At 45.6% G+C, this 13230-nt stretch overlaps 1 protein-coding gene across 2 annotated transcripts in view; it reads left to right on the top strand.

Moving 5' to 3' along the window:
- The window catches only part of SLC5A1 (solute carrier family 5 member 1), a 76719-nt gene that overhangs the window by 27829 nt on the left and 35660 nt on the right, over positions 1-13230 (top strand). For both annotated transcript variants that reach the window (XM_003419185.3, XM_010598716.3), the window contains exons 3-5: positions 6531-6635; positions 7574-7633; positions 8978-9082. In XM_003419185.3, coding sequence (XP_003419233.1) covers positions 6531-6635; positions 7574-7633; positions 8978-9082 — 270 coding nt within the window. The remainder of the gene's footprint in view (positions 1-6530; positions 6636-7573; positions 7634-8977; positions 9083-13230) is intronic.

The raw sequence follows: 13230 nt of genomic DNA, 5'->3' as shown, positions 1-13230 counted from the left end.
AGGCAGGAGGCAAGAAAGTACAGTGCATGCCTGTGAGACTGTGTGAACATCCCAGGAGACTGAGTCAGTGTGGTTCAACCACAGCTTAAAAAAACCCATTGCTGTTGAGTGATTCCAACTCATGGTGACCCCATGTGTTACAAAGTAAAACCATTTCATAGGGTTTCTTGGCTGTAATCTTTATGAAAGCAGATTGCCAAGTCTTTCTTCTGAAGCACTGCTGGATGGGTTTGAGCCACCAATCTTTAAGTTAGAAGTCGAGTGTGAACCATTTGCACTTAAGCCAGAGCTTAGGGGACATTAAAGTGTGTGGAGGGACTGCTAGAGTGGGGCTGGATTGCAGAGAGCCTTGAGTGCCTGTAATTCCTCTTCCTAATCCCATGCCACGGTGGAGGTTTTCTCCGGTAGGCAGTCTTCGTTGCCTCTGGTGGTTGAAATGATCCCTGGGAACTCTTAAAAACCACATGAGAAGTCAAGAAGGGCAGCCTGCCTCCCTCTGGCCAGCCCATGTCTGGATTAGTTCATTTGTATCTGAAGCCCACCTGGGAACACAGCTAGATGGGGCTGAAGGCAGCAGAGAGCAACAAGGGTGGTGAGGTTCAAGTCAATGTGCAGTGAGAAGCTTAGCTGGGAGAAGACTTGAGAAGGGCATGGTCCCTGTCCTCAGACATAGGAAGAGCTGACTTGAAGAAAAGAGATTTGACTAGTTCTGTATTACCCAGAAGGAAGAGGAAGGACTAATGGGTAAATTTCAGCTCAAGGTAAAGAAAGACCTCTTAATAATTAGAGTTGTCCCATCATGAAATTGGCTGCATTGTAAGGTGGAGATCTAGAAGTATGCATCTAGAAGCTGACCATCCCTTGGGGGTGTTGCAGAGGGGATTCAAGCTACAACATCTGTGGACCCATCCAATGCTAGAAGATTCTATGATTCTATAATTTCTTCACCTATTTCCCCTCTTGCCAACCTTCCAGAAGAGGAAGTTTAGGCAGTAAGATGTGATTGTGAATTCCCTTTTTTGCTTTTTGCAATGTGACACTATTTTATTCCCTATTTTCCATGTTGGGTTTGGTCAGACTGGCTCCTTTTACCCAGTGGCAGTAAAAATATCTATGTACTTGTAATGGCATCTTGAGCCCCGATAGAGGGTGAGGAAGTCTTGGAAAGAAGTTAGTCTGAGCAGGGTCAAGCTGGGGGAGTTTTGGATAAAGACTAAAATCCTGAATGCTGAAGTAATGTGGGAGGAAATTATAGAGGATACAATGATTCAAGTTCATCACTGCGTGATTCATTGGGTCACTCCGTAGATGGGGCATGGTTCCCAAATGGGCATGAGTGTGTGAGGAGTGGACAGAGAGTGTTTGGGAAGCCAGGGAGATGAAAGCATTGTTAATGGGCTCCTGGAAGGGAGGAGTAGTGGGAAAACCTGGTAGGGGGCATGGGTGATAAAACAGGGGTGGCCGTTGTAGCTCTTGATGAATTGTTTTTGAGGGTGGCATAGATGTTCTCTTGTGAGAAGAGGGGAGAGAAAGCATACTGATTGAAGGCCAGCTGAGTGCCAGTCATTATTGGTTCATAATGTCATAAGATTGAGACTTGAAGACGTTATGACCACCCAGAAAGTGGTAAGAGATCACCAAAGTATTCAAACTCTAATTCTTAAGCCCATGTTGCCTTCTTGCTGGAGGGGAAGTTTACCTTGACATATTGCTGAATTCCCAGCACTATGTCTTCAAGCCTGGAGCTGTCAGGAAGACCACTTGGCAGGCCCCATTCGGGGGTCCAGGAGGCTCTCTGAATAGGGAAGGGACATGATCTGAGTTGTACTTCAGGAGTTAACTGGCTATGTGGGTGTAGGATGGCTTATGGGAGGAAGAGGCTAAAGATCAGTTAGAAGCCTGTTGTAACAGTTCTGGTGAGAGATAATGAGAGCTGGTACGAGGGTGATCTAGAAAGCACTAGAGGGCTATGACATTGTGGAGGCAGAGTCAAGGTCTTGGTAAATGATTGAACGCAGGCCATGGGGTGGATGGAGGGAGTTCAGGATGAGGCCAAGGTGACTGACTGAGAGAACAGTGGTGCCCCTTACAGAAATGAATGGAACTTGGGCCCAGGAAATTTTGGTATCCCCAAAGCTTTCCTGGTCCCCATTCCATCCTCTTCTTAGATGGTGAGCCAGAGCCAGCTTAAAGTCCAGTGTCCCCATTTGAGGGGATGAAGGAGAGGCTTCTTGAACTTAAGATTTATCTAATGCAGTTAATCATTACTGGTAATTATGCTCTTAATAGTACGGCATTAGGCTTAATCATTTATCAAATGAGAAGTGATAGATGAAAAGATAGTGGGTCAAGACATGTAGGCCACATGCAGAAAGGAAAGTAGGCTGTTAATGGTTTTAATGACAAACTTTTGCTATGTATACTTTACCATAATAAAATTAAAAAGAGAAAAGAAGTGGCTGTTATCCCCATCAAGCTTTGAAGAAATAGACACAGATATCTCTAGACCTGCCTTCCCCCAGCTTTCTCTTCTTAATGAACAGTGTCAACCCAGTTACCCAAGTCCCAAATATAAGAGTTTTCCTTGATTAGTCTCTTTCCCTCATTGTGCGGGCACCAGTGATTCAGTGGTAGAATTCTCACCAGAATCCTGTGAGGGGGACCTGGGTTTGATTCCTAGCCGATCTACCTCATGCACAGCCACCACCCATCTGTCAGTGGTTGTTTGCATGTTGCTATGACCCGAACAGGTTTCAGCGGGGCTTCCAGACTAAGTCAAACTAGGAAGAAAGGCCTGGTGGTCTACTTCTGGAAACAGCCAGTGGAAATCCTATGGATCACAATGGTTCAATTTCCAACCAATCATAGGCAGTGTTTCATTCTGTTGTGCATGGGGTCGCCATGAGTTAAGGGCCAATTTGATGGCAGCCAACAAGAACAATAATCTATCGACAAGGCCTGTCAACTTTAACATACCCTCAGCTCTACACTTGTCTCTGTCTCCACTCCTCCCATCCCAGTCCACGCTGCTATCATCTCTTTCCTAGCACTACAGCAATAGCCTCCCATCTGGTGTCTCTGTTTTCTCCTTTGTCCTACAACACTACGCTCTCCACACGATTCAGAGTGATCTCTAACAGCAAATTAGGTCATGTCCTTCTTCTGCTTAAAATCCTCCAGTGGTTTCCCATCACACTTAGAATAAAATCCATGAGTTCTATCCTGTTTTAGTAGCACTGCCGTGATCTAGTCCCCACCGACTTCACAGCTGCATCTCACACAATCTTCCATCTTGCCCGTCATGCTCCCCACTGCCACTATGGCCTTCTTTCTGCTTCTCCATTATGTAGGCTCATTCTCACTTGGGATCTTTGCTTTGCTGGAGTGCTTTCCCTCTGATATCTGCATGGTTGACTTTTTTCATTCAGTTCTCAGGTCACCTCCACAGAGGGGTCTTCCCTGACTCTCCCACAAAAGGAGTCACTCTATTACACCCTCTCTGCTTTATTCACTTCACGGCACTTACCACTATCAGGTCCCCCTCCCCTCTACATTTTTTGACTTATTTATTTATGTCTCCTCTGTCAGAATATAAGATTCTTGAGAGTAGGAATTTCGCCTGTGTTATTCACAGTGGAATCCTCAATGATAAGAATAGTGCTATTGAATGCATGGTCTCTTGACTAAGTTTCGGTTTGGGAAGTTAATATTTGTTGATGGAATAAATGAATGTGCTTATATCACTCTCTCCTCATCATCCCAGAGACCTCCCTTCTACTGGATCTTCAGGGATTTCCCTCTCCTCTAACTTAGCATTTGGCATGAAGCACCTGCTGCCTTATGATGGGAGCAGGGCCGGTACAGTTAGGGCAGTTTTTCGGATCCACAGAGTAATGTGCCTTTTGGGAAATATGTGTTTAGTTCCAGATTTGGACCATCTTAGGGACTTTAGAAGGAGCTCTGGTGGCACAGTGGTTAAGTGCTCGGTTGCTAACTGAAAGGTTGGCCGTTCAAGCCCACCAGCTGCTCCATGGGAGAAAGATGTAGCAGCCTGTGTCTGTAAAGATTACAGCCTTGGAAACCTTATGGGACAGTTCTACTCTGTTCTAAAGGGTCCTTATGAGTCGGAATTGACTCTCAATGGCAACAGATTTGGTTTTTTTTGTTTGTTTAAGGAATGTTAGACAAATAACTACAAGCCTCCCTGCATCCGCTCAGCAAGAGTGAGAATACTTATACTCATTTGGTACTTATTGAACGCTTCTACACCTTCTCCTGGGTATGGAAGGATTCTAGAGCTGTCTAGAGTCCTTTTGGAGCTCAGATGCAATTGAGTTGATGGCACAGTACCATGACTGGTCAGTGCAAGATCCCTCTCCTGCTTCACTTGATACTTTCTCCTTTGTCTCCCACTCACAGCCCCATTCTTCTTTTCCCTCTCAAGCCTCCCTTCTTGGGTATTTAACATACGTCCTTCCAGTCTGTCTTCTAATCTATATATTTAGATACGTGTGTATCCTTGAAAAATGCAGTGTTTTCTGCATGTGTCCGTGGAGTCTCTCGGACCTTTGTAAAATATAGCTCTACTATATAGATATGCTTGTTGAAAGTGAAGAGGATTTGAAGCACTTATTGAAGAAGATCCAAGACTATAGCCTTCTGTATGGATTACACCTTAACATAAAGAAAACCAAAATCCTTACAACTAGACCAATAAACAGCATCATGATAAATGGAAAAAAGATTGAAGTTGTCATGGATTTCATTTTACTTGGACCCACAATCAACACCCGTGGAAGAAGCAGTCAAGAAATAAAATGACACATCGTGTTGGTTAAATTAGCTGTACCTTTTTAAGGTGTCAGAAAGCAAAGATGTCAGTTTAAGGACTAAGGTGTACCTGACCCAAGCCATGGTATTTTCAATGGCCTCATATGCGTATGAAAGCTGGACAATGAATAAGGAAGACCAAAGAACCGATGGGTTTGAATTATGGTGTTGGTGAAGAATATTGAATATACCATAAACTGCCAGAAGAATGAACAAATCTGTCTTGGAAGAAATACAGCCAGAATACTCCTTACAAGCAAGGATGGCAAGACTCTGTCTCACATACTTTGGACATGTTATCAGGAGGGACCAGTCCCTCGAGAAGGACATCATGCTTGGTAAAGTAGAAGGTGCGAAAAAGGGGCAGACCCTCAATGAAATGGATTAACATATTGGCTGCAATAGTGGGCTCAAGCATAACAATGATTGTGAGGATGGCCCAGGACTGGGCAGTGTTTTGTTCTGTTGTTCATGGGGTTGCTATGAGTAGGAACTGACTTGATGGCATCTGACAACAACAATAACAACAACATATAGATATGGAGCTCTGATGGTGCAATGGTTAAGACCTCAGGCTGCTAACCAAAAGGTCGGCAATCTGAACCCAACAGCCGCTCCTCGGAAACCCTATGGTGCAGTTCTGCTCCATCCTATGGTGTTGCTATGAATTGGAATCAACTCAATGGCAATGGGTTTGGTTTGGTTTTATATAGATATAACCAAAAAAACCCAAACCCATTGTCGTCGAGTTAATTCTGACTCATAGAGACCCTACAGGATGGAGGAGAACTGCCCCATTGAGTCTCCAAGGAGTACCTCGTGGATCCTAACTGCCCACCTTTTGGTTTGCAGCCATAGCACTTAACCACTATACCGCCAGGGTTTCCAATATAGATAGAGAGAATTATTATTATAATTAATGTAATCTCGTTACTTGGTAGTACATGGAATCACAGAGTTTAAATGCTAGGAGTCACTTGGAAATCATCAGCTCTGCTTCCCTCTCCGCTCACCTCAACCTTGTTTGAGAAGTGAGGACTGAGACCCAGTGGCTTCCTTTTTTAAAAATTTAATTTTATTATTTTTCATTGTGTAAATATATATGTAACAAATCACTTGCCTTTTCAACATTTTTCACGTGTACAGTTCATGACATTAATTAAGCTAACCATGTTGTCCAACTACTACCATTATCCATTTCCTAAGTTTCTCATCACCTTTAACAGAAGTCCAGGGGCTTCCTTCTAAATAAATGATTCCTTTCAACCAAATTGTGCACTTCTGCTCAGAGCCTGTATTGGGCAAGTCCCCAAACCAGGTGTGCTGGAAGATATGAAAATGAATAGCACGGCCCTGACCCTGAGCCTACAGCCTCGTGGAGGACTTCCAGGGGAGGCACACTGGGTGGTGGGCTTCCCATGTCTTACACTCCTTCACTATTCAGCATTGGGCTGGGCACACAGCAGGCTCACAAAGGTCTCACAGAGAATCTCTTTTGGGGATAAGTCCCATTCCCCCTCGCATGTCCCACCTCTGTCCTCAGAACCAGTGGCTGTGACAGACTCTAGCAGGGTCAAGTTCTCAGCTATTTCTCCTTTTCCTTGTCCCTCTTTTGGCTGCCATGTCTCTTCTTTCTCTGGCCCACCTTGTGTGTACTGGTCAAGCAGAGTTCTCACCTGACATTATCTTTGTGTTTACAGATTGGAGCCTCTCTCTTCGCTAGTAACATTGGAAGTGGCCACTTTGTGGGACTGGCGGGAACGGGAGCAGCTTCAGGCATTGCCATGGGGGGCTTTGAATGGAATGTGAGTAACATCACATCTACTGTGTCCTGGAGGTGGAAGGAGACTTAACAGTCACCCAGCTCACCCTGTGCTGTGAGGAACTCTGGGGGTTAGGCAACTCCTTGGAGCTACCTCGAGTACAGATGGAGGAGGGTCATAGTTTCAGGAGCTCCAGAGTCCTGCCCCCTTCCACCAGAAAAAAAAAAAAAAAAAAAAATTTTTTTTTTTTTTTCATGAAAATCCATTGATCTAGGTCAGCCCTGGGGAAACAGAGATTTAGGGGTGAGTTGATGGCAGTACTATGTCTTTCTTCTCTTTCCCATTGGTGTTAAAAAGCCAAGTCCCTCACTACCCTTCCAGTCATATTGGAGGTTTAGAAATGCTTACCACCATTTCTAACTAGCCCTGGTGGCACAAATAGTTAAGTGCTCGACTGCTAACCAAAAGGTCGGTGGCTCCTTGGGTGAACAGACATGGTGATCTTTTCCTGTTAAGATTAAAGCCTATAAAACCCTGTGGGGCAGTTCTACTCTGTCCTGTAGGGTTGCTATGAGTCAGAATCGACTTGATGGCACACAATAATAACAACAACAACCACACTGTTTCTATTATTACTATTAAAAGGCCTCTAAATGGAATTTTACAGGGATGAGTCAGAGAACTCAGTGTTCTCTGTAGGGTCCCGTGCCATGACTGGCAGTAGGCAGCCTTCTGGGCTCCCCTCCACTGTTGCCCAACTCCTCTTCCTGTGTGCCAATCAAACAGCTAAGGCCTTCTCTGGTCTCTGATGGTGCCTAGGAAGTTGTCTTTATAGCCCAAAACAGATAATACATGGTGATTGTTCTGAGCAACTGAGGGAGTATGTGCTGGGGCGAGGTGGGGGACAGGGGGAGTGCTCAAGGCAGCAAGGATGGGTTAAGTTTCCTCCTGATTTGACTCCACCTCTTTTTTGGTTTCAGGCACTGGTTTCGGTGGTTGTGCTGGGCTGGGTGTTTGTCCCCATTTACATTAAGGCTGGGGTAAGTACCTGTTCTGTTATTCCATTTCCTGCTGACACAATATGATATGTGAACTTGGTCCTGTTAGAAGGCAGAGAAGACTGCAAGATAATTGGCAGAGAATCTGTGGCTTGACTTTTGCTCCCAAGGTGTAAAGTTCCTTCCTGCCCATGGGTACATTAACGTGGTCCACTTGGCTTGGGTATGACTGCTGTTTTCAGTCCTGACTCATGACTTATCCCTCTAGGAAATCCCCTAGGTAACCTCCCTCTCTTCAGGGAATGCTCTGAAGTATCATGCCCCATTGCCCTGGGTGTGTACTTGCATGGTACTGCCATACACTTGCCCTTGATACATAGCTTCTGTCTTTGCCCCTTCGTTTATACACACCAGTCGCCCTTATTTGCTGAGTACACAGCTGGTACCCAACTACTGGGTGCACGATTGGTCTCCTGACCAAGTTTCTGTCTCACATTGTACATAGGACAGCTTTAGTATCATCTATTCTGTGAGAAGGGAGCCCTGGTGGTGCAGTGGTTAAGAGCTTGGCTACTAACCAAAAGGTCGGCAGTTCGAATCCACCAACCGATCCTTGGAACCATATGGGGCAGTTCTACTCTGTCCTGTTGGGTCAATATGAGTTGAAATTGACTCAACAGTAGCAGGTTTGGTTCTGTGAGATATAATGAACACCTACTAGGTGTAAAGCCTATGCATTAGGCGCTAAAATCAACACAGAAGAAACACGGGGCTGAGTCTGCATCTTCAGAAGGTTCACAGACTGTTGGTGACACATGTCTGATCCAGGAAACAATAGGCTTAGGGTTGACAGAGCACGATAGGAAATGTGGTTGGAATTTGCAGAGAAGGACTTGGAGGATAGTTGGGCAGGCCTGTAGCCTCCATCCTTGGCACAGCCTGTCTGAAGAGAGGGGGAAGTGCAAATGCTGTCTGGCACCTTGTTCGCTGCCCTGGGAGATGCCACCTCTGTTACGATGTCTTGTCTGCAGTAGGTGCTCTGTACAGGAATATAGAATTCCTTTCTCCTCTAGGGCAAAGATTTACTTTCTTGGTTATGCTTGGTTCCAGTCATGTGTTCATTCAAAAACAGGTGTTTCTTGGGCACCGTCTATGTGCTGGGATGATACCAGCTACCTTGCAATGGCAGGCCACGTGGAACTGAGATGAATAAAAGGCTGGAGGACCAGGGCCATCTGGCTACCTCACAGACTTCTCTGGCCAACAAGGGTTATGAATCCTTGATCACACTACTGTGACTTTGACACAGGGTGGATCCCACTACTCTGCTTGCCCTCGGTGCTTGGTCACTCTGGCTGACAGGGACCTCCCTTGCATCCCATGCAGGTGGTGACAATGCCAGAATACCTGCAGAAGCGGTTTGGAGGCAAGCGGATCCAGATCTACCTCTCCATCCTGTCCCTGATACTCTACATTTTCACCAAGATCTCGGTGAGTCTGCTGCCTTGGGGGCTTGCCCCTGGTTGTCTCAGAAACAGCCCGGTTTCATTCCCCAGCATACGATGGCCCACCAAGAGGCAGCTCTACATGTTTCTATTAACTTGGTACCTTAGGCCTTCTTGCTGCTATGTTAAAGTCCTGTTTCACACATCAAGGAGCCAACACATGGACCTTCTTATCCTCCTTATGGTGCAGTTGAAAACATAAATGGGTTCAGGAAGGTTCAGTGAAAGGCTGTCCTTAAAAGAAAATTAAAAAGGAGTTGGAATGTCTAAGGGCTGACCCCAACCATAGAGGCAGCCATGGGCCTTTGTGCCCTTCAGGGTTAGAATCTGACTCTATGTGCCATTTCTGATGTGCTTCAACATGGGCAATCAGTGCCAACTCTTGAAGGGATCTCAGAGATTGTCTGGTGGAGTCTTACCCTCTTCTTTTACAGACAGAGAAATGGAAGTCACGAGGATGAAAAGAACTTGCTCAGGATCCTGAATCAGGAGTAGACCCCAGCTAGGTTGGGTGCTGAAAAACAGCTTTTCCTGCTTTCTTAAAGCTGAGACAACAACAATATCCAGTTAGTGTCCTGTCACTGCCAGTACCCCTGACCTTTGTGCTCTCTCTGATAATGTGATGACCCATCTGCTTCACTTCTCCTGTCCATCAGGGTCAGGTTTTCATTACAAAATAAAAACCCTGGGCTTTGCAGTCCGATTTCCTTAGAAACCTGTGTGCAGAGCCTTGACTGAGAAGTCCTGGGAGAGGTCGAGAAGTCAGGCCTCTGCTTCCTGGGAGGAAAGATGAAAAGGATGTAAGAGGAGAAAAAGGGATCCTGGAGAAGTCAGGCAGGAAGGAGGAGGAGGCTGGTTAAGGATCCACGCCTCGGTTCAGATATGAGGTGTCACCTGTCTTATGAGCACGTAGAGGAGGGCACTGGCTTCCCCTGCTCGGAAGCAAGTCTTCTCCAAGTCCACAGTTCAAGCGGGTGAAAGTCTGTTGACTGCAGTTGCTATGGAACGGGCACTCTTTGCCCCCGGAGCTGGGGTAGGGGCAGTCATATAAATGAACCGAGTGCCCAGCCTCTCTCCCTTTCTTCCAAGCCATCTATTTTCCAGGTTACTGATTAAACCGCTTTAAACTTGGAAGCCCCCAGGTAGCCAAAGGACCGCCTCTTTCAGCTCAATCCTAATGGCGCCCATCCCCTTCAGAGTCAGCTCTTTCTGACTTTTGCTTTTTAATCATACATGGTGTAGACTGCTCTATCTCGTGTGATTTCTGCCCAATGTTATACCTGCTCCACCTGCTGCCCAGGGCCAGCGATCTCTTGAATAAAGCAGAAGGATGATAAAGCCAGTAAACCAGTTGCCATCAAGTTGACTCTGACTGATGGTGACCCCATGTGTGTCAGAGTAGAACTCAGTAAGGCTTTCAAAACCAAACCAAACCAAACCAAATGCTTTGTCATTGAGTTGATTCTGACTCACAGCAACCCTATAGGACAGAGTAGAACTGTCCCATAGGGTTCCCAAAGAGTGGCTGGTGGATTCGAACAGGGTTTTCAGTGGCTGATTTTTCAGAAGTAGACAACCAGGCCTTTCTCCTGAGGCACCTCTGAATGGACTCAAATCTCCAACCTTTCAGTTAGCAGCCAAGCACATTAACTCTTTGTACCATCCAGGTACTCCAAATAAGGATGATAGCTCCCCTTTATTTAGTGCCAGGCCCTTCACTAGGGGTTTTACTTATACCATTTCTAATTCTCCTAAGAGACCCACTTCACAGAAGAAAAAACTGAGTCTCAGAGAAGGTAGGTAACTTGCTCAAGGTCACACAACTAGTATATAGCAAAGTCAGAATTGGAACCCAGGTCTCTTTAGACCCAAACTCTGTGTTCTCACAATTCTGCACCACACTTGGATGGCATGAAGGTATAAGATGGCAGAATGTGACAGATCATCTCATCCTATGCTCTCCCTTTACAGATGGGGAAACAGGTCTGGAGAGAGGAAGGGAACTTTGTGAGGTTAAATAGCAGAACTAGGATAAGAAGCAGGTTTCCTGATACTCAGTCCAAACCTTTTGACACTGTGCCCCCTGCCTTCTAAATCTTTCATTCCTCCAGGACAGAGTAGGTTAAAATTCAAAACCCTGGAAAAAGATAAGGCAGCCAATAAATGAACGGCACAGTATAAACGAGGCCTCAGAGTAGAACCGGAGAGGAATGTGAGGCAAGAACACCAGCTGCATACTGGGTGTATGAAGGATGTGAAGGAGGGACATCTAGGCATAGTGGAGGGCCAGGAAAGGGTGCAGATAAGCAAGACTTTGCCTTTGCAATTTGGTTGGCTTCAGGCTCACCATGGGTCATAGAGCATGAAATCTTTAAAAGAATTACATTGGTAAGACTATATCTCAAAGAGTTCCTGGGTGGCGCAAACGGCTAAGTACTCAGCTACTAACCTAAAGGCTGGTGGTTTGAATCCACCCAGAGGTGCCTCAGAAGAAAGTCCTCGTGACCTATTTCCAAAAAATCAGCCACTGAAAACCCTATGGAGCACAGTTCTATTCTGACACACATGAGGTTGCCATGAGTCAAAGACGTCTTGGCCTCCTAGGGCCTCACATTAAAATACACATGAGTACGGGGCTCACGGGCAAAAGAAAAGAATTGTTAACAAGCTAAGGTAGTAAGGTATTTATATTTCACAAATAAGGATTGGGGAGAAACGGATAGTTTGTCATGGGCGAGAAGATAGAAGGAGTAGCCTTGTGAGAGCCATGTTCAGGTAGGGGACAACTAGGGCCTGTGCCAGGAGAGCTTGGTGGGGAGGCAGGGGATCAGGGTATGTGTAACTGATGGACAGAGAAAATGAAGGCATTTCAAGCGCAGGACTGAGACCTTGGCCATGGCTGTCATCCTGCAGTGGCATTCTTTTGGGCTCTGACACCCTCACTTGATTGACCCTCATGAATTGAATTTTACTGGCTACTGGGAGCACATTGCCTTACCAAGCTCTGAGAAGTATCCTGTTTTGTAGAATTTCCTGGCGTCAGGTATCTTAGTCAAATGTGCAAAATCACTTGAGATAAAGCCTCAGATTTTATGAATTACAGGTGATAACTAAACATCTCTGTTTGTATTTCCTGGAGCTCTTATCACATCACAGCTACAATAAATCTTTGTAGCAACTCTGCTGTCCGTTTAGGTTCCTAGGGAAAATAAGAGCTTTGTCTTTTGCTTAAAGTTTGAATGTCCGTCACCAGGGCTGTGTACTTTCACAAATGAAAACAAAACAAAACAAACCGTCAAACCTTAGTGCCAGACAGGGTTTGGTTGGTGTTCAGGTATGTCTTGGTTAGGACCAGAATGGGCAGCAAACACGCACATGTGCAATCACAGGATCTCAGAGTATCAGAGTTGAGATGACACAACCTGGAGAGCCTGGTGGATTCAAACTGCAGACCTTTTGGTTAGCAGCTGTAGCTCTTAACCACTACGTACGCCACACAAGGTTTCCGTGGTAATGACAGCAGGGCAAATATTAATGAGGGTATCACAGTCTACTATGGCCTGTTGTCATAAAACATTAAAAATTAACTACTCTGGAAAATAAACCAACCAAGGGCATAAATAAGGGAGTAACAGCTTTGGAATTTTTTTATAACTCATACTTATGAGCTAATCCACAAAATCACAAGTATGTGCACTTAACAGCATTCCACTGCAATAAACAAATGAGGTTCTTTAATTCAGATGACTTTATGGTTACAATATAGAAGCATGGGGGGCATCATTATGAATACTCATCACAATTTCAAGTGGCCCAGTGTCAGAGTCCAGAAGGAGTGGCCATTTCACCTGTAGCTAGGCTAACGCACAGCAGGGGGATCCTTCCTCTTATTCAGCCACTGCAGAGGGCAGGAAGGGACAGGCCCAGGACCTGTGTCAGGGATGTTTTCTCAGCTGCAGGACTTTCCTGCTTCCAGCTCCTGAGATTTCCAAGCCCCTATAAGTCAGCCCTTCCTACTTTAAAGATGAGCAGTCTGAGAAGTGGCAAGGGGAACTGTTTTGTCCAAGGTCACTCAGGCCTGTAGTGGCAGGGCTGTGGCTAAAGTCCAGGTCTTCTGACCACTAGCTCTGGGTG

This window comes from Loxodonta africana, chromosome 19 (genome assembly GCF_030014295.1).
Source record: "Loxodonta africana isolate mLoxAfr1 chromosome 19, mLoxAfr1.hap2, whole genome shotgun sequence".
Taxonomy (NCBI): Eukaryota; Metazoa; Chordata; class Mammalia; order Proboscidea; family Elephantidae; genus Loxodonta; species Loxodonta africana.
This window is presented reverse-complemented; position numbering and strand designations above follow the sequence as displayed.